The sequence below is a fragment of the Dipodomys merriami genome, unplaced genomic scaffold, assembly GCF_024711535.1.
Source record: "Dipodomys merriami isolate MVZ:Mamm:240054 unplaced genomic scaffold, mDipMer1.0.p SCAF_19, whole genome shotgun sequence".
Classification (NCBI taxonomy): domain Eukaryota; kingdom Metazoa; phylum Chordata; class Mammalia; order Rodentia; family Heteromyidae; genus Dipodomys; species Dipodomys merriami.
In genome coordinates, this window is record NW_027203270.1 from 15,499,031 (window position 1) to 15,520,371 (window position 21,341).

The window sequence follows — 21,341 nt, forward strand, 5'->3', positions numbered from 1 at the left end:
GCTTCTTTTGCTAGTCTACCACTTGAACCGCAGCACCACTTCTGGCCTTTTCTGTGTATATGGTACTGAGGATTTGAGCCCAGGGCTTCATGTATGCTAGGCAAGCAGTCTAACACTAAGCTACCTTCCCAGTCCTTGAACCACATTTCTAACTCTGCTTTTTGCTGGTTATTTTGGCGGTGGAGTCTAGCAGACTTTTCTGCCTAGCCTGGCTTCCAACTGTAATTCTCTGGATTTCAGCCTCTTAAGTAGCTAGGATTACAGGTGTCTATCTTAGCTTCTTGGATCCACCCAAGGTTATGACTGATAAAGTAGACAAATTATTGTGGTGCTTCTATTTTTGATAAAATTAATTTTTGTTTGGTTTTGTATTTGGACACAGATTCTCTTTATATTGCTCAGGCTGGCCTTAAACTTGAGATCCTCCTGCCTCTTTCTCCTGAATGCTGGGATTACAGATGTCCATCACCACACCCAGCTTCTATAAATTAATTTTGGAAATATAGGCATGTTCAGGGATGGCATCAATCACCCAATAGTTATACATTGTGTGGTGATTTATTTTTGTTTTGGAGCCAGTCCTGGGACTTGAAGTCAGGTCTTGGTCACTGTCACTGAGCTTCTTTTGTTCAAGACTAGCACTCTACCACTTGAGTCACAGCGCCACTTCAGGCTTTCTTTCTCTGTTTGTGTGGTACTGAAGAATTGAACCCAGGGCTTCATGCATGCTAGGCAAGCAATCTACTACTAAGCTACATTCCCAGTCCCATATGGTGTTTTTATTTATTTTTTCCAAGTACTGGGGGTTGAACTCAGGGTCTTTTGCTCACTCTGGATTGCTTGCTTGGCTGGCACTCTACCACTTGAGCCAAACCTCCGCATCCAGCTTTTTGTAGGTTAATTGCAGATAAGAGTTTGAGAGAATTTGTCTGCTTTGGGGCTGGCTTTGAACTATAATGATCACATTTCAGCCTCTGACTATCTAGGATTATAGGCACGAACTACTGTGCCCACCTCTGTATCACAGCCCTCCTCCTCCTCTTCCTTCTCTTGTCAGTTGTGGGGCTTGAACTCTGGGCCTGGATGCTGTACCTAAGCTCTTCAACTCAAGGCTAGCGTTCTACCACTTGAGCCACAGTACCACTTCCAGTTTTCTGGTAGTCAATTGGAGATAAGAGTCTCACAGACTTTTCCTGCCTGGGCTGGCTTTGAACTGATATCCTCAAATCTCAGCCTTCTGAGTAGCTAGGATTACAAGCATGAGCCACAGGCACCCGGCTTCACATTCAAAGAACTTTGGCCCTAGGTGAAGAAGCTCAACTTTAGCAAGTGCCTGATCCCACCTATCCTTTTCCTTGACTTAGCCCCCCATGTGCATTTCTTCTGTCCTAATGTGCTTCCTGCTGGCCTCTGACAGCTCAGGGGTTGCAGCTTATAGCACTTTCCCCTCCTGAGGCCATATTCTGATTCTCTCTGGGGAGTCATCTGTCTCTTACTCTTGGTCCTTGTGATCATTGTGGGGACCACATCCTCTCAGAGCTGAGAATTAAGGACATCTGAAGAAGATGAGAGGCAACACCTTTCTTCCACCCTGCTCTCTCTCCTTCATCTCTGACTTACTTTCCTTTTGATAAGCCCACTCTTGAGGGGTTTGCCCTTAACCTCTTATTCTATGTGCCCAGCAGTCACTTCCTTTCCTTCTTCCTCTTTTCAGGCCTTAGTTCCAGTGTTGCCTCCTCAGTGGGCTTTCTTTCCCAGAACAGCCCATTAAAATAACCATCTACCCACCCAAGATTCCCTCCCTCTCTTTATTGATTCTGTGTGGTTGCTTTTGGCTGCAGAGGCACATGGCCCAGGGCTGCCGATCAACGTGCTCTTCTAACTAGGCTAGGTCAAGGCAGAGAACCTCCTTCAAGTGGGTCTTGAGTATGGGTTCTGAAACTTGTCTTTCTGCCTCTAATGCTAAACTTGTAGAATAAAAGCCTGAAAGCCAGGCTCCAGTGGCTCATACCTATAACCCTAACTATTTAGTAGACGGAGATCTGAGGAGTAGGGTTCAAAGCCAGCCAAGCAGGAACATCCATGAGATCCTTAGCTCTAATTATCACAAAAAGCTCAAGTGGTAGAGCTCTAGCTTTGAGCACAAAAGCTCAGAAATAGCACCCAGACCCAGAGTTCAATCCCAAGGACTGGTTAAATTAAAAAAAAAAAAAAAAAAGGAAAGAAAAAGCCTGAAGCTGCTGGCACTGTTAATGTTACTGCCACCTAATCAGGGAGAAGTCCTTGAAAACTACCTTGGAGGAAAGCTGAGCCTACAACTAGTCCCCAAAAGTTCCTAACCATATCATTTGAACACTGAGAAGCAACCTTCCCCAGGATTATAAAATTGCCAACGCCCTTTTGTGCCAACACCAGTTTTGGATTTGGGTTGTCACCAACAGAATTAGAAGTTAGTCTTTTGAGACCTACCTCAAATACCAACTTCCCTCCTAGCAGCCCATCTCTCATCTGTATACATTTGGTGTCTGCACTGCCTACTGCCCACACTAGGTTGTTTTTCCAGAAGCCCTGCCTGGCCATGTGGGCAGGCACTGGGCATGATGTTTCTTTGCTCCCAGCCCACAGCCCTGAGCTGGGCTAAGCAGCATTTGGTCAACAGTCAATAGAATCATGTCTGCAGTAAATCACTAGTCAGGTTATCATACCCCTGTGTGAGGGCTGCTGCTTTTGTGAACAATACGAAAATTTGAAGTCTCCAGTTGTCTTCTAGGGTCCTCTGCTATTCTTTTTTTTGTTATTGAGGTTAAATTATTACATAAATTTCGGTTTCATAGTATTGTAAAATAGTGATATTTAAAGTTATAAACACACTTTAACCTTCACAAGGCAAATTGTCATTATCTTGGTCTTTAAATTCTACAAGCTTTGACAGTACAACTATCTCTTCTGCATTGGGTGATATGTACATTTCTTTTCTTTTGCTTAGTGTTAACTGTTCCCTCTTTCCCTCTCCCTCCCTCCTATCACTGCCTTTGAGTTGCTTAGTTCATTTTCATCAATGTCCAGTGCAGCTGATGTGCCCCTCTGTTGCATTTTTCCCCCACTTCCTTCAATTCTGTGCCCTCCTCCTTGCTTTCCTTAGATGTGCATATATAAATATATATATATACATATATGAGGTCAAGAACATGGAGTCCCTCTGCAATTCTTAAGACTTACAAGGAGACCATGTTGGCAAATGCATATTGCTTTATTTAGTGTTTCTCTGGATTAACAGAAGTGTCAGCAGTGGGCTGAGGTCCCCAAAGGGTACAGGGTCCTCTGGGTGGCCCCCTCCGGGCCCTCTGGGGGGTACAGGGGAAGCAGCAGCAGAAAGAGGTGATGCCCCTGCAGCTCCTCTAAGGCTAGCCCCTTCCCCACTCTCTCAGGCTGCAGAGGGGTCAAGGGCCAGTGAAGCTCCCACATTCTTGAACTTGGTACAAGGATGTGAGAGGGCAGTTATCCTCCTAAGGCATGGACTTAGGAAAGTTCTTCCTACCTGGTGGCCCCCAAAAGTGATTGCTGGTCAGGGAGCCAGGTGTGCACTTAAGATATGGCCCATGTTTTAAATGGGGCTTGTTGTCTCTGGGAGAGGCAGTGAAGAGTGCTGGGGTTGGGGCTTCACTTCTGGTTTTGCCCCAACCGGCTGTATGACCTTGGGCTGGTGTCGTCCTCTCTGTGGGCGTCTGTCTCCAGCTCTGTGACCCCAGCGGTCTGGATTAGATGCTTTCTCAGAGTTTTCTAAATCCTATGTCTAAGACTTCTTTTCCTACTTTGGGAGGAAACTATTGAAGTGGTGTATTTTTTTAATGCTGGGCATTGAACTCAAGGCCTCACACGTGCTAAGCAGCTGCTCTACCACTGAGCTGCTGTCGCATTCTCTAAACAGGCACTTTTTTTTTTCATTTGTGCCTGTACCAGGACTTGAACTCAGGGCTTCTCAGCCTTACTCAGCCTTCTTGCTCATGGCTAGTGGTCAACCACTTGAGCCATGCCTCCATACCAGCATTTTGCTGGTTAATTGAAGATAGAGATGCTCAGACTTTGTGTCCCAGGCTGGCTTTGAAATATGATCCTCTAGATCTCAGCCTTCTGAGTAGCTAGGATTACAGGAGTGAGCCACTGGTGCCTGGCCAAAAGGATATTCTTAAGGCAGGAATATGGGGGCAGGCAGGTGGCAGTCAGTGGGCTGCAAAAGGGGCAGGTGGGTAGGCAGACAGAGAGGCAAGGTACCCAGGAAGGAGGAGAGGTGTTCAGGATAGGGAAGAGGGCCCCACAGCCTACCCCACTCAACCTCTTAGCTACATTCCTTGCCCTGTGTGAATCAGGGAAAACACATCCAGTGTGTCTTGGGGGTAGGAAAACGGATTTTTAAAAAATATTTTCCTATAAAGCATCAAAAAAAATCTCAGAGAAAACCTCAACAGAAATTCCCTTCCCTCATGTATTTGGCATCAGCAGGGGGGCTGACATGGCTTGCTCGCCCCATTTTCCTATTGCTGTGGCCCGGCCTGGCCCACTCCTGGGGTAACTCCCTGGCCCCTGATACCCCTTAAGAGAGGGTGAATAGGGGCAGGAGTTTTCAGGTGGGCTTTGAGGTGTCCCTAGGTCCCTGTCTGGAAGCTCGAGTCTTTGGTAACTGGGAGGGGCAGAGGGGGTAAGCAAAGCATCGGGAATCAGGTTGGGGTCCAGAGGGCTCCTTCATCACCGAGAATTCAGCCGTGGGGCCACCTGTGGGAACAGTGGGAGAAGTGCAGGTGTTAAGCAGGAAGCAGGTGCTGTGAGTATCTATAGGCCTAGACTAGACACAGCAGTAGCAGACTTGGCAGGTCTAGGGGCCTTGTACCTGGAGACTCTAGTCCTCCTCCCACAGAAATACCTGCTGCTCTGGCCAGAGTGGGCCTCTCCTCCCATCGAATACACTGCCTATTCCTCCGTACCTCCCACTCATCCTTATGCTGCTATCTTTATGACCCTCTGCATCAAGGAGACTCAAATAGTCCCTCTGTGGCTCTCAAAGGGGATAGTATGGAGCTCTTTGGATTAAGGATATACGTGGGGTGCCTAGGGACTGCCAAGCACTACAAAGAAAGGCCTGAACACTCGTAGGTCTACCCTAGCTCTAAGATGACCCCAGGTCAGCAGACCCCACTCACCACAGCCAGGTGCCCATTCTTGGCTTTGGTGATGAGCAGCTCTGAGCCAGGTGTGAAGTCGATGATGCCATCCCTGCCAGGGCCCCCCGCAAATGTGATGCTGGAGGGAAGGGAGCATGTGAGGACTCTTCCATAGAGACAGACCCAAGGCTGGGTCTCTGCTCTGTGCCCAGGTGCAATTCAGCCCTCTCACCACCTCCACTCGCCTTACCTGCCCTGGTTGATGTTGATATTGTTCACTCGGTCTGCGCTGAGGGCCGTCTTGGTCAGTGTCTCAATCACATGGTCACTCTGTAGCACCACATCCCCCTGGGAGGGCAGGTGGAAGAAAAGATCAAGCCCCGTTCAGAGGTAGAGGACCCCCCCCACACACACACCTCACCAACCCTAAATGGGCACCTTCTGCTTATTATCCTCCCGCTGCACATGAAGCACAAACAGGCTGTCACTCAGGCTGCTGACAGAGATTCCTGAGGGAGAAGGGCAGAGGTCAGGGATCAAGGGTCAGAGCAGAGACCCTCCCTCGCAGCCACAGACTCTGGCTGACCAGTCAGGTTGGTGTAATCAATCCTCTGTTTGACTCTGGCGTCCTCGACGATGACCACAGCGCTGGGCGTGAGTAGCAGCTGCCGGGAGCGAGGCTTGTAGCCCTTTCGGTCATATTTCACTACTGGCACAGCATACTGGAGACCAGGACAGAGAGAATGAGTGGCAGGGGGGGAGTTGAGGGGCAAGTGAGGGGCTGAGAGACTCTAGGTGTGATCTACCCTCTGCCTGTACCCTGACCCACCCTTGGGCGGCGGAGCTGTGCTGGACTAAAGCTGCAGATGGGGTCTTACCTGGATGGGCTCAGAGCCTAGGGCCTGCAGCACTTTGGGGCTAATTTCATCGGTGCCTGAAATTCAGAAGGGGGAAGAGTGAAATCAGGTAAGATGAGGGGGAATAGGAAGTGATGGGAGGTTTGAGGACCGCAAAGTCAGGGACTCACCAAGCCTCGTACTGATGAAGAGCCTGGGGACACTCTGAGGGTAATTATCCTTCTTGCCTTTGAAGATTTCACTAGCCACAGCCTTTTGTTGTAGCTAATAAAGACAGAGGAAGAATCTGCCTTGTGTGGGAGTGTTATAAGTGGTGAAGACCACGGCGGGGGGGGGGGGGGGGGGGGAATCCCTTCCCTCCTCTCTCTGGTTCTACCACCATCACTCTAGCATCACACTGGCCCCTCCCTTTCTCCCTGTCCCCATCAACCAAGGCAGAGTTGTTCCCCAGAGGGGTCATGACAGTACTGTCTCATTCTAAGACTAACTTCAGGAATGATACCCCCAGCTGATTCCTTATCATGCCCAGAAGCTCCTTAGATTAACTCTGGCTTGGGATCCCTTTTGGGATCAGAGCCTCATGCTTCTAGACAGGCTCTACGACTTGAGCCATATCCCTATCCATTTTATTGTCAGTCCTAGGGCTTGAACTCAGGGCCTGGGCTCTGTCTCTAAGCCTCTCTGTGCTCAAGGCCAGCGCTCTACCACTTGAGCCACAGCAACGTTTCTGGCTTTTTCTGTTTATGTGGTACTGAGGAATTGAACTCAGGGCTTCATGCATCCTAGGCAAGCACTCTACCACTAAGCCACATTCCCAGTCCCCATCCCTTTTTTGCTTTACTTTTCAGGTAGGGTCTTGTGACATTTTTCTTGGCAGGCTTGGACTAAGATCCTCCTATTTAAGTTTCTTGCAGAGTTAGGATGATAGGCACACATTACCACAATAACTATCGTTTGAGATGAGTTTCTTTTTTTTTTTTTTGGGTCCGGTAGTGGGGCCTGAACTCTGGGCCTGGGCACTGTCCCTCAGCTCTTCAGCTCAAGGCTAGCGCTCTACCACTTGAGCCACAGCGCCACCTCCGGCTTTTTTCTTTTTTGCTTATGTGGTGCTGAGGAATCGAACCCAGGGCCTCAAGCATGCAAGGCAAGCACTCTACCACTGAGCCATCTTCCCAGCCCCTCTTTCTTTCTTTTTTAAACTCTGGGCTTGGGTGCTGTCCTAGTGCTCTTCAGCTCAAGGAGAGTGCTCTACTGCTTGAACCATAGTACTACTTCTGGTTTGCTGGTGGTTAATTGGAGGTAAGAGTCTCATGGACTTTTCTGCCTGGGCTGGCTTTGAACCACAATCCTTGGATCTCAGCCTCCAGAGTAGCTAGCATCACAGGCATGAGCTATTACACCCAGCCCTTAATTTCTCTTTTGGTAAATAGAAGATACCTCAACCATCAATGTCTGTCTCTGTAACCACCGCAGCCTTTTTTAACATGGCGCTCTGGGTATCTTCTAGCATACTAGTAGAATTAGCCCACATATGTACCCTATTTGTTTGCTACTCAAACTCTAGTCCAATGTTTACTTCCTACATGGGCCTGGGATTTCACTGAAGCCTATGGATAAATCAGGATAAAATGCTTTCCTATGGGGCTGGGAAGGTGGCACAGTGGTAGAGTGCTTGCCTTGCATGCAAGAAGCCCTGGGTTCAATTCTTCAGCACCACATAAGCAGAAAAAGCCAGAAGTGGTGTTGTGGTTCAAGTGGTAGAGCACTAGCCTTGAGCTGAAGAGCTGAGGGACAGTTCCCAGGCCCAGAGTTCAGGCCCCACAACTGACAAAAAAAAAAAAAAAAAAGCTTTCCTAGGCTGGAAATCTTTTTTTTTTTAGGCTGGAAATCTTTGTATGATGCTTGCTACTCCCAAAGCCCACTGCCTAGTCCCTGCTGCCTCCTGCTCCCCATACCTGCTGCTTCCATTCAGGGCTGATGCTCCGGCAGTACTTCCATACCATGTTCTTCATGCACAACTCTCGCAAAAGCTCTGAGGCCTGTATGGAGAGTGAAGTTAGAGCACGTACCTGGCCTGGCTCCCTTCCCTCTTAAGACCTACAATGGATTCCCACTATCAGGTATTTATTTATTTTAGTCACTGGGCTTGAACTCTGGGCCTGGGCGCTGTCCCCTGAGCTCTTCAGCTCATCAGCTCAAGGCAAGTGCTCTACCGTTTGAGCCACAGCGCCACTTTTGGTTTTCTGGTGGTTAATTGGAGATAAGAGTCTCACAGACTTTCCTGCCTGGGCTGGCTTTGAACCTCAATCCTCAGATCTCAGCCTCCTGAGAAGTAGGAGTTACAGGCATGAGCCACTGGTACCCAACGCCCTCACCAGGTCTTTGCAGCAACAATCCCCCATTACCTCCACCTGGAGAGCCTTTTTGACTCAGCCATTTCTCCTCAGAAAACTTTTCACAAACCAATTCTACTTCTTCTTCCTTCTGAGCCCTCCCTTTCTGCCCCTCTGCCAACACGATAATCAGTCCCCTTTGAAGAGTGCTCTCATAGTCTCAAACTCAGCAGGGTAGACCGACAGACCTCACGAAGGGCAGGTGGAGGCGTGGGCCATGAAGTGTCTAGAACATTCCGGGGCAACTGCCGCCGCAGGTTAAGCAGAAATGAAGTGCGCACATGGTCCAGGAAAAAAGCGTTCTCGGGACAACGGGGCGTGTGGCGTAGGATGAAACCACGGATGAGCCTGTAAGTGGTGGGCCAGGCAAGGTAAGAAGCCTGGCAATGGTCCTCCACACACACCTTGCTCTGCAGCCCCCAACCCTTGCATCTCAGTACTCACCTCCGGATGGTCTGTGCTGCCCACTTCCTCTTGGCTGCTTTCCTCCGGCCTAATGTTCCCCGCCACCATGACTGGATACAAATGGCTGTGAAGACCATAGGTGGTTGGCCTCTTATCACTCCCCTAGTCCCAGACCCTACTGCTCCAAAAACCCTGGGCCCCCAAACCTGATCGTTTCACCCGGAGGAATTTCTGCCGCCAGTGAAAGCCCCTCCATGCAGCCTGGATCTTTGTAGCTGGGGTTGGAAAAGAAAATCAAAGCAGATGAATGTGGGAATAGGACTGGAGTCTGTAGCCAGGGGCCAGGCCTTTGGGCAGGCAGGTGCTGGGGGTGGGAAAGTGAGATGTGGAAGTTGGATGTGGGTGAGTAGCCTCCCAGGCAAAGGAGCCTAAATTCAGTGATTTCTTCCCTGCTCCCCAGAAAGGACTACCCAGGACAGGAAGGCTGGGCCTCCTTCTTACCCAGGCTCTGCCTCCGGACCTCAAGGGCATCTTCTGTGGCAAACAGTGTCTTGGGGAAACGAATGAAGATCTTGGTCCTGGGAGGGCAGCAGTGATCAGTCTCTGGCTGGCACCCATCACATCCCTCAGATAACAGAGATGAGTACCACTCACCTGCCCATCTTGTACTCTTCTGGTTTATAGCCTAAGTGTCTGACCAGTACAGCTACCCCATCTTGGGGCCGTCCTGTCCATGTGGGCCATGTCTCTGGGCACAGTGACTTGTACCTGGGAACAGGAGGAGCAGGAATGCATCTGGCCACATTCCAATGTCCTCTTCTGGAGGTCACCATCAGCTTTCCCTGGGCACCTACTGGGTGCTCCCACTGACTTGTTCACAACTCAGAGGTCTAGAGATCCCCATCTTAAAGATGAAGAATGGGCTGGGAATGTGGCTTAGTGGTAGAGTGCTTGCCTAGCATGCATGAAGCCCTGGATTTGATAAAAGCCAGAAGTGGTGCTGTGGCTCAAAAGCACTAGCTTTGAGTAAAAAAAAAGAAGCTCAGGGGTTGAGAAGGTGGCTCATTGGTAGAGTGCTTGCCTTGCATGCATGAGGCCCTGGGTTCGATTCCTCAGCATCACATAAACAGAAAAAGCTGGAAGTGGTGCTGTGGCTCAAGTGGTAGAGTGCTAGCCTTGGGCTGAAGAGCTGAGGGACAGTGCCCAGGCCCAGAGATCAAGCCCCAGGACTGGCAAATAATAATAATAATAATAATAATAATAATATAAAAAAGATGAAGAAACTGAGGCCAAGAGGTAGAGATGAAATCCATACCATGATTAACAACCCAAGCCCCTGGCTCTGAGTAACTATAAACCCTACTTCATCCTCTCTAAGTCCCTTTGTTACCACCTGTCTCTGGTGGCAGGCATGTGGCTATGATCTTTATGTACCTAGTAGCTCCAGAAGGACAGAGCCTAGGAGGAGCCTGGTTTACTCTAAGAGTGACTTTCAGCTTGCAGTATCAAGAGGTGCCTGGGTGGTCCCACAGACCCTCAAGATGCTCAAGTCTTCATTTCTAAAATGGGGCAGTGAATGCTGATCCTCAATCACAGGACTCAAAGCTCCACAATGAACCCCTCCCTCCCCTAGCTCTATGAGCAATCCCTGCCTCACCTCTGTAGGAAAGCCTCATATTTGCGACGATAGGCAAAGCCAGCTCTGCGCACACGCAGGTTCTCCATCAGCCCCAGGTATTTCACCTGGTGCCGGATCAGCACCTCATCAAAGCGGCCTGTAGAGGGGTAAAATGGTGGGTCAGAAGACTTGTACCAACAGACGGTCTACTGCCCAGTCTCCACCCCACACCATGGGGTAGGAAGGACCTACCAGGCTGTTTGGCATCATTAGGCTTGATGCAGCGAATATAAGCGGGTTCCTTAGACTTCAGAATCTCTACGAGCTGCAGGAGGCTCATCTTGAACTGGGTAGCCACCTGGAGAGCCAAGGAGGCAGGAAACATTGACTAGAGCTGGGCCGAGGCTGCTGATGCCTGTGTGCATCCACTCCAAAGCTGTTCAACCCTGCAGTGGCCTCACACCTCTGTTTTCCCTTCACTTTCCTCCCATAACCCCTTCTTTGCAATAGAGGAAAGAGCCAGACTGCTTACGTCCCTCTGAAAGAGTAGAGACTTCAGTTTTGGAACCTCACACCATCCCCTCGGTAGAACTTTCGGGCAATTTTTTTTTTTTTTTTTTTGGGTGCCTGTCCTGGAACCTGAACTCAGGGCCTGAACACCGTCATTGAGCTTTTGTGCTGAAGGCTAGTGCTCTACACATGAGCCACAGCTCCACTTTCAGCTTTTGGGTGATATTTGGAGATAAAAGTCTTACAGGTTTTCCGGCCTGGCATGGCTTCAAACTGACATCCTTAGATCTCAGCCTCTTGAGTAGCTAAGACTACAAGTGTGAGCCACTGACTGTCCAGGCTATATTCCTAGAGTACTCTATACCCATGCATTTGGCCATTATCTCTGTTCACTGCACTCCAAGACCTTTTAAAGACTACAAGCATGTGAGAGAAGCAGATTCCTTCGCAAAGATTTGCAATCTCTTATGATCCTTTTAATACCAGGGTATGTCTCTAAGGGTCCTAGAAGCACTAAAAAGGAACAACTAGCCAGAATGGTAAAGGGCATTGGGAAAGAGCTCCTGGAAATGACCTTAACGTGAGACTGAAAAGTAGAAAATGTCAGGAAGGCAAGAGAGGAAGGCAGTCCAGGCAGAGGGATAGGCTGAACAAGGCTTAATGTACACAGGGAGGTACAAGGTACAAGCTTGCAAGAACAAAGTAGGGTATAAAGAAGTGGGGTTAGAGAGGCAGGCAGGCAGTATCACCGAGAGTCACCCTGAGATTAGATTTTTATTTTCAGTTGTGGTGCCTGAACTCTGGGCCTGGGCGCTGTCCCTCAGCTCTTCAGCTTAAGGTGAGTGCTCTACCACTTGAGCCACAGCACCACTTATAGCTTTTTCTGCTTATGTGGTGCTGAGGAATCGAACCCAAGGCCTCATGCATGCAAGGCAAGCACTCTACCACTGAACTACCTTCCCAACCCAGATTTTTTGTTTTGACATTTTCTTAGTGTCTCTGTTTTCTTTTTGATTCTTTTTTTTTTTTTATTGTGAAAATACTGTACAGAGGGGTTACAATTACATGGGCAAGATAATGCGTACATTTCTTATCAAGCATTGTTGCCTCCTCCTTTGTTTCCCCTTCCCATCCCTTCCCACCCCCCCCCCCTTTTTCTTTTTCTTTTTTCCTGGCAATATATTAGTTGTACAGAGTTTTGTTGTGAATTTCTTTTTTTTTTTTTTTTGGTTCCGGTCATGGGGCCTGAACTCTGTCCCTCAGCTCAAGGCTAGCACTCTACCACTGAGCCACATTCCCAGCCCCTTCTTCTTTTTTTGGTCAGTCCTGGGACTTGAACTCTGGGCCTGGGCATTGTCCCTGCACTCTTCATCTCAAGGCTAGTGCTCTACTGCTTGAGCCACAGTGCCACTTCTGGTTTTCTAGTGGTTTATTGGAGATAAGAGTCTCATGGACTTTCCTGCCTGGGCTGGCTTTGAACTGTGATCCTCAGATCTCAGCCTCCTGAGTAGATAGGATTTCAGGCGAGAGCCATGGGCACCCGGCTATTGTGAATTTCTATAGATGGATATAATGTACTTTGCCTACATTCATCCCCTGGGGAGTTGGATTTTATCCTGGGGAGGAAACAGGGAGTCAATGAGGAATTTGAAGGAAAGAGATATTTGCATTTTGAAACAGCTCTACAGCAAATAATATACAGATGGGCAAGGGAGATGGGAAACGTGGGAGGAGGCTGGCAGCTGGGGCTCTCACTCTGGGGAGTAATAACTAGGACTGACCCTGGAACAGTGGTCACAGAGGAGGAGTCAGGAGAAGGAGTTGAGAAGTACTCTGGCAATGGAAATAGTTGCTAGCCAGTGGCTGGATGAGGGCGGTGGGGAGGAGCCAGGTGTTATGCCTGGATTCCTGGTCTACGGGACTGGGTGGGAGGTGTTCTGACTTATGAATAGAGTGGAGCGTGGCTGGGAGGCCAAGGGGAGATCAATGGACTCATGAGCCTGTGAAATGCTGGCGAGGTCTGGGCAGGGTGTTGCAGGTATCCTGAGTAGGGAGGGAGAGTGATCAGAGCGATGGCAGGGCAGATAAAAGAGACAGGGTCCTGGGTGGACCTCACAATGCCTCTGTGCACTCCTCGGTGGTGGGTCTCAGCTTGTAGCACCCTGGCTCCTAGGGCAGGCTGGGTCCCACTTGTCCAGCCCAATGGTCATACCTTTGCCCCCAACTCATTGCAGCTCTCCCTGAATCTGAACCACTGGCCATACCTGCCTTTCCAAGCCCCTCTCTGCTAGGATATACTGCCAACTTCCTGGCTTTCTTTTTTTGGTCTATGTGTCTACTGGGCTCTCTTGCTGCTAACACTGGCCCCTCACAGGTCCATCTGACAAGCATTTACTCATTCTCTACTTACCTCAAAAGCTTCCTCTTTCAGGGAGCCTTTCTTGGCCCTACCCCTTTCACTCCCTGTGGACACTGGCTCTTCTCTTCTCTAAGCTTCCCGAGCCCCCTGTGCATGAATGCTATTCACTCTTGTATTCTTGGTACTTAGAGATAAGTATTGTAAATGTATGTTTGATAGATGGGCACAAATGGTACCAACAGACAGGATCACACATGTGGATACCCACATGGAGATGGGTAAATGTGTACATACTGACTCATACTTAAGAGATAGAAGGATACACAGGCACACACTTGGAGATAATGAAAGGTCTTCCTGCAAAAAACCTACAAACACACAGATGTGTGCATTGGCACCAGCAAACATATGACCACATGCACACTGGCAACTCTCAGGCCATGCAGACGCTCATCCATACTCAGGCACCCACACGTCCCAGCAAGCCCACAGCCTCCTCACCGTCTCTGGCCGCTTCTTGTCACTGAGCTCACTCCGGTCGAAGCACTGGCTCATAATGGGATTCTTTGAGCTGCACATGGTCTGCGAGGTAGAGCAGGGGGAAAAGGACTCTTGATGGTACACAGGGCAGATAGGACAGACTCCTGGGCAGAGGTGTATACTGAGCTGTGGGCTCCTCACCCGCACCAGAACCTCCTTTGAGTCCTCACCTCCTTCAGGTTCCGGAAGAGAAGGTCATTGTTTTTATCCAGAAACCCTGGTAGGGGAGAACAGACAGGAAGTGAAGGAAGCAGAGGCTGGGTACTTGGTAGCTCATAACTGTAATCCTAGCTACTCAGGAGGTTGAGATCTGGGGATCATGGTTTGAAGTCAGCCAGGGCTGAAAGGTCTGTGAGATTCTTTTTTTTTTTTTTTTTTTGGTCGGTCGTGGGGCTTGAACTCTGGGCCTGGGCGCTGTCCCTCAGCTCTTCAGCTCAAGGCGAGCGCTCTACCACTTGAGCTACAGCGCCACTTCCGGTTTTCTGGTGGTTTATTGGAGATAGGAGTCTCACGGTCTCTCCTGCCCGGGCTGGCTTTGAACCGCGATCCTCAGATCTCAGCCTCCTGAGTAGCTAGGATTACAGGCGTGAGCCACCAGCGCCCGGCTCTGTGAGATTCTTATCTCCAATGAACCAGCAAAAAGCTGGAAGTGGAGGTGTAGCTCAAGTGGTAGATCACTGGCTACTAAAAACAAAGCCAGTTTGAGAGCATAAGGCCCTGAGTTCAAGCCTCAGTAATGGCACAAAAGAAAAAACAAAAAATATGGAGAACCCCCGTTCTGCCCCATAGAGTTCCAGCCTCAGGAGCCTCACCAGTCACACTGTAGGTCACTTCCCCAGCATAGTGCAGAAGGCGGAATTCTCCTCGGTCCAGTGATTTCCTGGTCCGCTGGTCAGCCAGCTTGTGCCTGAGGTGACAAGGGCAGGAAGCTAGAGACTGTTGCTCTAAGGCATGCTGAAGAAAACTGAAGAGCTGTCTAGTAAAGATCAAGCAAGCCCTTGGGCTGTTATATAACCCACATGCCATGTGGGCAAGGCTATATCTCCTTGTGTAGTGATTGCAAGGCTCAGGGAGGTTGACAGCCATACCCAGGTCACACAGCACCAGGACCTAAAAGTAGAAGACTGCTCTCATTTCATGTGTCTGCTGCATGACTCTGCTCAGAGGGTGGTGAGCTGTACACTACATTCAGAATGGAATCTGTCTCAGGAGATTACTTAAATCTTAAGCATATTTATATCCTTTAGACCATTTTTTTTTTTTTTTTTTTTTTTTTTTTTACTTTTAAGAACTATTCTAAGCTGGGCACCAGTGGTTCGTGCCTGTAATCTTTTTTTTTTTTTTTTTTTTTGTCGGTCGTGGGGCTTGAACTCTGGGCTTGGGCACTGTCCCTGCATTCTTCAGCTCAAGGCAAGCGTTCTACCCCCTTGAGCCACAGCACCACTTCCGGTTTTCTAGTGGTTTATTGGAAATAAGAGACTCACAGACTTTCCTGCCCAGGCTGGCTTTGAACTGCGATCCTCAGATCTCAGCTTCCTGAGTAAGCTAGGATTACAGGCGAGAGCCACCGGCTGTAATCTTAACTACTTAGGAGGTTGAAATCTGAGGATCATGGTTTGAATCCAGCTGGGGCAGGAAAGGCTGTGAGACTCTTATCTGCAATTAACCACCAAAAAACAAAAAAGCTGTAAGTGGAGTGGTGGCTCAAGTGGAAGACAATTAGCTCTGAGCACAAAAGCTCAGGGGCAGTGCTCAAGTCCAGAGCTCAGGCCCCAGGACCAGCACAAACAAATACTTTTCTAAACTACTAATCAGAGATATAGGCAAGATTTAAGGCACAAAGATGTCTGTGGCTTGTTATTGTTCTTGTTTTCTTGTTCGTGAGGTATTGGGTTTGATCCCCAGTACCACAAAAACAAAATCTGGAGGCGGGCCAGGTGCCCCACAGGCTGGGTTAGAGTAGCAAAAGAGTTTTGAGAAAAACTGTCTATTTGATGATGCAGGAAAATGCTCAGGATATAGCATTTTCCTGAGCTTTACACACAATAAGCTGTATATACAATATGGAAAAAAAATGTATAGAAAAAGGAAGGAAATGCCTGGAATTGCTGACAATGATGACCTCTTAGTGACAGGGTTCCAGAAGGCTTCTGCACACATTCCAACGTTTCTCTAATGAGAAATATATTTTTATACACAGAAGCAAGCTTTTAATATGCTACTAAGCAAACAATGCTCAGGGCTTTGGCATTCAACAGCCTTGGGACTGACTCCCAGCTCTGCAATCTAGATAACCTTGGATGACTTCACTTTTCCCAGTTTTAGTAAAATGAAGAAAACATCAAGACACCAGATACAGGTACCTGCTTTTGTTTCTACCCCTCCCACTTCAGGACTATTACTTAAATTAAAAAAGCAATTTCCAAATAGGAAAATCTTAGCCGGGTGCTGGTAGCTCTCTAACTCAGAAGGCTGACATTTGAGGATCATGGTTCAAAGCCAGCCCAGGCAAGAAAACCTGTGAGACTCTTATCTCCAATTAATGCCCAGAAAACTGGAAGTGGTGCTGTGGGTCAAAGTGATAAAATGCTAGCCTTGAACAAAAGAGCTCAGGGACAGTACCAAGGCACCGACAATACGTACATACATAAATCTCATGCTCCAGGGGCATGGTGGCTTGCTTCAATCGTCCCTTACTTAGCACATTCCCTGTTACCTTGTGGCTATCGGCTTTTTTGTTTTGCTTTTAATGTAGGGATATAACTGGGGTCTTGTATGTGCTAGCCAAATGTTCTCCCCCCCGCTCCCCCCCTGTCCTGGCACTTCAACTCAGGGCCTGGGCACTCTTCCTGAGTTTCTTTTGCTGAAGGCTGGCACTCTACTAATGGCACCACAGCACCAATTCTGGCTTTTTCTGTTTATGTGATACTGAGGAATTGAACCCAGGGCTTTATGCATGGTAGGCAAGCACTCTACCACTAAGCCACATTCCCAGCCCATAGACAAATGTTCTATCACTAAGTGATGCCTCCAGCCCTGTGGCTGGTGTTCACTAATAAGGACAGACCATAGCCTTCCAGAAGTTCAAGAGCCCCACTCACGTCAGAAAGTGTGGATGGTGCTTGATGGTGTCCTCCAGCTTTTCCAGGAAGGTCATGTCTGTGGCCTCTCCAGGACGCAGACACTCCTCATCCTGAAGAATAGGACACAAGGTGAGGGATAGTCTTGGACGCTGTGCAGGAGGCGCAGATACAAGGGAAAGGGACAGAGCACCGGAAGTCCCCATATGGAGCTTCCAAGAGTAGGCTAGTACCTCACCTCTCCTTGCTCATCCCCATCCCCATGCCCAGTCTATATAGAAAGGAGGAGGATGGCCTCTCAATTGGCCCCCAACAGGAGACTGAGAGAAGCAAGGGACCCACCAAGATGGAGATGATACCCTTGAACTTCTCTTCCACCAGGTCACAGATAATCTTGTTGTTGAAATACTGGACAGGCTCCCACTATGAGGAAAGGAAGAAGGGCATTATGAGAGAATCCTGTACACTCTCCTAAAAGCCCTGATGCTCAGCTTCCCACCATGCCCAGGGTTCCCTGAGTGCTCACGTACTGCAATACCCTCTGCCTCATACTCCTCCTGTTCCGATTTGAGTGTCAGCTCGATGAAGAGCTGCTGAAGCTTCTCGTTGCAGTAGTTGATACAGAATTGCTCAAAGCTGTGAGGGAGCAAAACTCATAGTAGCGCCAGGTGAAAAACAGGGGCAGGGGCAGGGGCAGGGGCAGGGGCAGGAGATGAGGACTAGGTCCCTGAGTGGCCCAAGTAAGAGATGCAAAGTAAGACCCAGGGTGGATGATGGAGGCATTGAACAGGAATGATGGGCAGGGGACAGGAGAAGAGATCAGCAGGGGTAAGGAGGATGCTGACCTATTATGCTGAAACACCTCAAAGCCATAGATGTCCAGAAGCCCAAGAACTGTGGTGCTTCGCCAGCTGGGGCTCTCAGCATCCTAGGGCCGGAGAGTCAACAGAGAGCATGAAACCCAATGTCTGGCACCTGTCTCCAGGTCCCCAACTCCCTGAGTGCCCTCCCACCTGCCTTGGAAGCAGCATGGACACAGAGCTCACCTTGGAGGCCAAAGACCTGTTGATCTTCCTGACCAGCCAGGTGAAAGTTCGGCTGTACACGGCTTTAGCAAGGGCATCCCGCACGTATGCAGCCTGTTCCAGGTTCAGTGGGCTCAGGAGCTGTCTCCGAGGGTGAGACCAAAGATGAATGCCACAGACCCTCTTCCGTTCCAGCTCCCCTTTGGACCCAGGCAGAGGGCAGAAAGCTCTTACCAGCCTGCCCTCTAGCTCTAGTGAGCCTGGGGGTTGGAGTGTGGTGGTGGTGTGGGGATATTAGAGGAGAACAGAATAGCCGCACCAGAAGGAAGGTGGCCACAGGAACAGGGAGCTTCATTCCTAGAGGTGAGTCTTGGTTCTGTCACCCTCTTCCTATGCAAACTTAGCCAGCTTCCTGTACCTCTCTGACCCACCTGCCTTATGTCCCTCCAGTATGCTGAGGTTTTGAGCAGGTGAGGGGAAGAGGGTGATGGGAAGGGCTACCTTGGACAACGTGCACCCCCTGTCCTGTGGCAGGGGCTAGACCTCACCTCTTCTCCCTTGGCTATGATCTTCCTGTGTGTCAGAGCTTCTCGCAAGGTTGAGCCTTCCACACCGAGCAGCTGCAGGGGTCAGGGGGAGCCTCGTGAGGCACGTGACGCAATGCCCTGTTGCCCTGGCTGCCCCTCCTCTTGCCCTCTGTCCACCCTACTTACTCTGGTCAGATACTTGAGCTGGTTCTCAGTGGTGACCTGGGCATTACTCTCCTCATCAGCAGCAAAGTGGATGTTACCAAGATGCAGAACACTGGCCACGATACTCAGCAGGTCCTGAGGGAGCAGTCAGATGGAAGGGAGTGGTTACAGAGTGTGGGGAACCCTATGAGGACAAGATGATGAGCTGGTGCAGGGAATAGGCAAAGGGGGCTAGGAATGCAAACAAAGTTAAAAGCAGGTGACTTGGGGACTCTGATAAAGGGAAGGTGTCCAGAATCCCCAGGAGAGCCCTCACCTCCACTTCATCTTCCGTGAAGTCGATGACTGTCAGTGCCTTTCTGACAACCTTCCAGTCACTCTTGTCATTGATGGAGGAGACTTTGGCACACTGGCCCTAAAGAAAGGGCACAGTTGGGTAGCCAGTCATGTCACTGTGCTCCCTGGATGGCACCTGCTCTGCCTGCCAGCCACTCACCTTCACCAGGTACAGATAGCTCTGAGGGTTGCGTTCCAAGCCCAGTCTACGCAGTGTCTCCTCCTCACCCCCCTCCAGCAGCTGGTAGAAGACATGGAAGTTGCGCTCCCCGTGATTTTGGTGCACTACCCGGGACTTCTCCAGAAGGTAACTGAGGATGTGGCCACCCACAGGGGCACCCTGTGGACAGGGCACAGGAACTTGTCAGTGGGACTAGGAAATAGAATGCGTTTCCCTTTTTCTCCCCTGCAGACTCAAGCTCTAATTCCATCTCTCCTTCCAGCTGTGTGGGCTCAAGCATATCAGTCTCTCTGACCTCAGTTTCTTCACCTAAGAACTAAGAAATGGGGAGACTCAACTCCTATTTCACAGATCCACCTGGATTCCTGACAGGCATCACACATTCAACAGTCCTTATATTAGCTTCTTTTCAGGCCTTCCTATCTTCCATGGTGCCATCGTGCTAGTTATTGGGACAAGAAAATTTGCAAACCTGGAAGATGTTTTTCTTTTCTTTTTTTTGGTGCTTGTTTTGGGGCTTAAACTCAAGGGCTGGATACCACTCCTTAAGTTTTTTTGCTCACAGCTGGTGTACTGCCACTAGAGGCTTTTTAGTCCTGCCTAGACATGCTTTAATTTTTTTTTTTTGGGGGGGGAGGGCTGAACTCTGGGCCTGGGCGCTGTCCCTCAGCTCTTCAGCTCAAGGCTAGCGCTCTACCACTTGAGCCACAGCGCCACTTCCGGCCTTTTTCTTTTTGCTTCTGTGGTGCTGAGGAATTGAACCCAGGGCCTCAGGCATGCAAGGCAAGAGCTCTACCACTGAGCCACCTTCCCAGCCCCCCCCTTTTTTTTTTAGAGAGAGAGTTTCAGTATGTAGCCTAGGCTGGCTTTTTGTTGTTGTTGGTTATAGGGCTTGAACTCTGGGCCTGGGTGTTATCCCTCAGCTCTTCAGCTCAAGGTGAGCACTCTACCACTTGAGCCACAGCGCCACTTCGGTTTTCTGGTAGTTTGAGGTAAGAGTCTCACAGCTTCCTGCCCTGGCTGGATTTGAACTGTGATCCTCAAATCTCAGCCTCCTGAATAGCTAGGATTACAGGTGTGATCCACTGGCACCTGGCTAGGCCTGGGTACTGGGATTACAGGTGAGTACCACCATGCCAATCCCTCTGACCTTCCATTTCCTACATCTAAAAACTCAATCCTGATGCTTCACCCTTCAAATCGTCTGGATTCCAACCACTGCTCACCAAGTCTACTGCCACCACTGGTCTGAGCCACTGTCATCTGTCACCTACATTATTACATCAGTCTCCTAACCGGTTTCCTTGCTTGGCTTGGTTCCCCTGCCATCTACTTCCAACAAAGCAGCTAGAATGACCTTTTGATAGGGAAAGTTGGACCATGACACACTTCTATTCAAAACCTTCCACTAATCCCCTGCCACTCAGTTTTTAGAAAGCTCTTTCAGGGAGGGAGGTGAAGCTTAGTGGTAGACCATGTGCTTAGCATATGGGAAGCCCAGAGGTTTGATCCCTAGCAAAAGCAATGAAAAAATGCTGCAAAGACCCAAAAAGGCCTGTACTATCTGGCTTCCTCTCTCGTTCCTCTGCTCTTGCTTTCTTCTCTAGCCACTCTAGCCTCCTTGTCCTTGAATACATCAAGCACTCTTACTCTGATCATTCCCATCTGTTCTACCTGTTCCTCTGTCTCCAAAACTTTACTGAAAAGTCACTCCTCAGCAAGGCCTACTTTATCTGCTTTATTCAAAATTGCAAAGCTGGATGTGGTGGCACGTGCCTGTAGTCCTAGTTAGATGAATGAGGCAGGAAGGTTAGGAGTTTGAGACCCACCTCAGTTACAGACAAGATACGATCTAAAACAAAATAATTATAAATTTAAAAATGCAATGCAATGCATTTGTCCCTCACCTTTGCCTAAATTGTTATTTTTGTTTATTACCAATTGCTATAGAAGGACTTTTTTTTACCTGTTGGGTTTCATTTCACTGCTGTACAAGCAGCAGCATCTGTTATAGTCCATAGCACATAGTAGGTGCTCAACCAATATTGAACCTATTGAATGGAAAACCCCTCCCTCTGCCCCATATACCCATAGGTACCTTGAAGTCAAATTGCACGTCCATATATTTCCCGAACCGGCTGGAGTTATCATTCCGGAGAGTCTTGGCATTTCCAAAGGCCTAGAAGTGG

The 21,341-nt window shown here is 49.2% G+C and overlaps 1 protein-coding gene across 4 annotated transcripts in view; it reads right to left on the reverse strand.

The window, feature by feature from the left end:
* Positions 1–3,231: 3,231 nt before the first annotated feature.
* Myo1c (myosin IC) overlaps positions 3,232–21,341 on the reverse strand; it is a 28,341-nt gene continuing 10,231 nt past the window's right edge. For all 4 annotated transcript variants that reach the window (XM_070027448.1, XM_070027447.1, XM_070027449.1 and 1 more), the window contains exons 5-32: positions 21,251–21,331; positions 19,132–19,311; positions 18,952–19,050; positions 18,657–18,770; positions 18,492–18,563; positions 17,965–18,084; positions 17,764–17,846; positions 17,449–17,554; positions 17,261–17,341; positions 16,940–17,031; positions 14,651–14,745; positions 14,009–14,055; positions 13,800–13,880; positions 10,682–10,787; positions 10,469–10,586; positions 9,466–9,579; positions 9,313–9,389; positions 9,018–9,086; positions 8,851–8,935; positions 8,595–8,754; positions 7,969–8,052; positions 6,184–6,277; positions 6,035–6,090; positions 5,743–5,878; positions 5,595–5,665; positions 5,407–5,504; positions 5,196–5,295; positions 3,232–4,770 (exon numbers count right to left, since the gene is read on the reverse strand). In XM_070027448.1, coding sequence (XP_069883549.1) covers positions 4,744–4,770; positions 5,196–5,295; positions 5,407–5,504; positions 5,595–5,665; positions 5,743–5,878; positions 6,035–6,090; positions 6,184–6,277; positions 7,969–8,052; positions 8,595–8,754; positions 8,851–8,935; positions 9,018–9,086; positions 9,313–9,389; positions 9,466–9,579; positions 10,469–10,586; positions 10,682–10,787; positions 13,800–13,880; positions 14,009–14,055; positions 14,651–14,745; positions 16,940–17,031; positions 17,261–17,341; positions 17,449–17,554; positions 17,764–17,846; positions 17,965–18,084; positions 18,492–18,563; positions 18,657–18,770; positions 18,952–19,050; positions 19,132–19,311; positions 21,251–21,331 — 2,646 coding nt within the window. In that variant the 3' untranslated portion in view covers positions 3,232–4,743. The remainder of the gene's footprint in view (positions 4,771–5,195; positions 5,296–5,406; positions 5,505–5,594; positions 5,666–5,742; positions 5,879–6,034; positions 6,091–6,183; positions 6,278–7,968; positions 8,053–8,594; positions 8,755–8,850; positions 8,936–9,017; positions 9,087–9,312; positions 9,390–9,465; positions 9,580–10,468; positions 10,587–10,681; positions 10,788–13,799; positions 13,881–14,008; positions 14,056–14,650; positions 14,746–16,939; positions 17,032–17,260; positions 17,342–17,448; positions 17,555–17,763; positions 17,847–17,964; positions 18,085–18,491; positions 18,564–18,656; positions 18,771–18,951; positions 19,051–19,131; positions 19,312–21,250; positions 21,332–21,341) is intronic.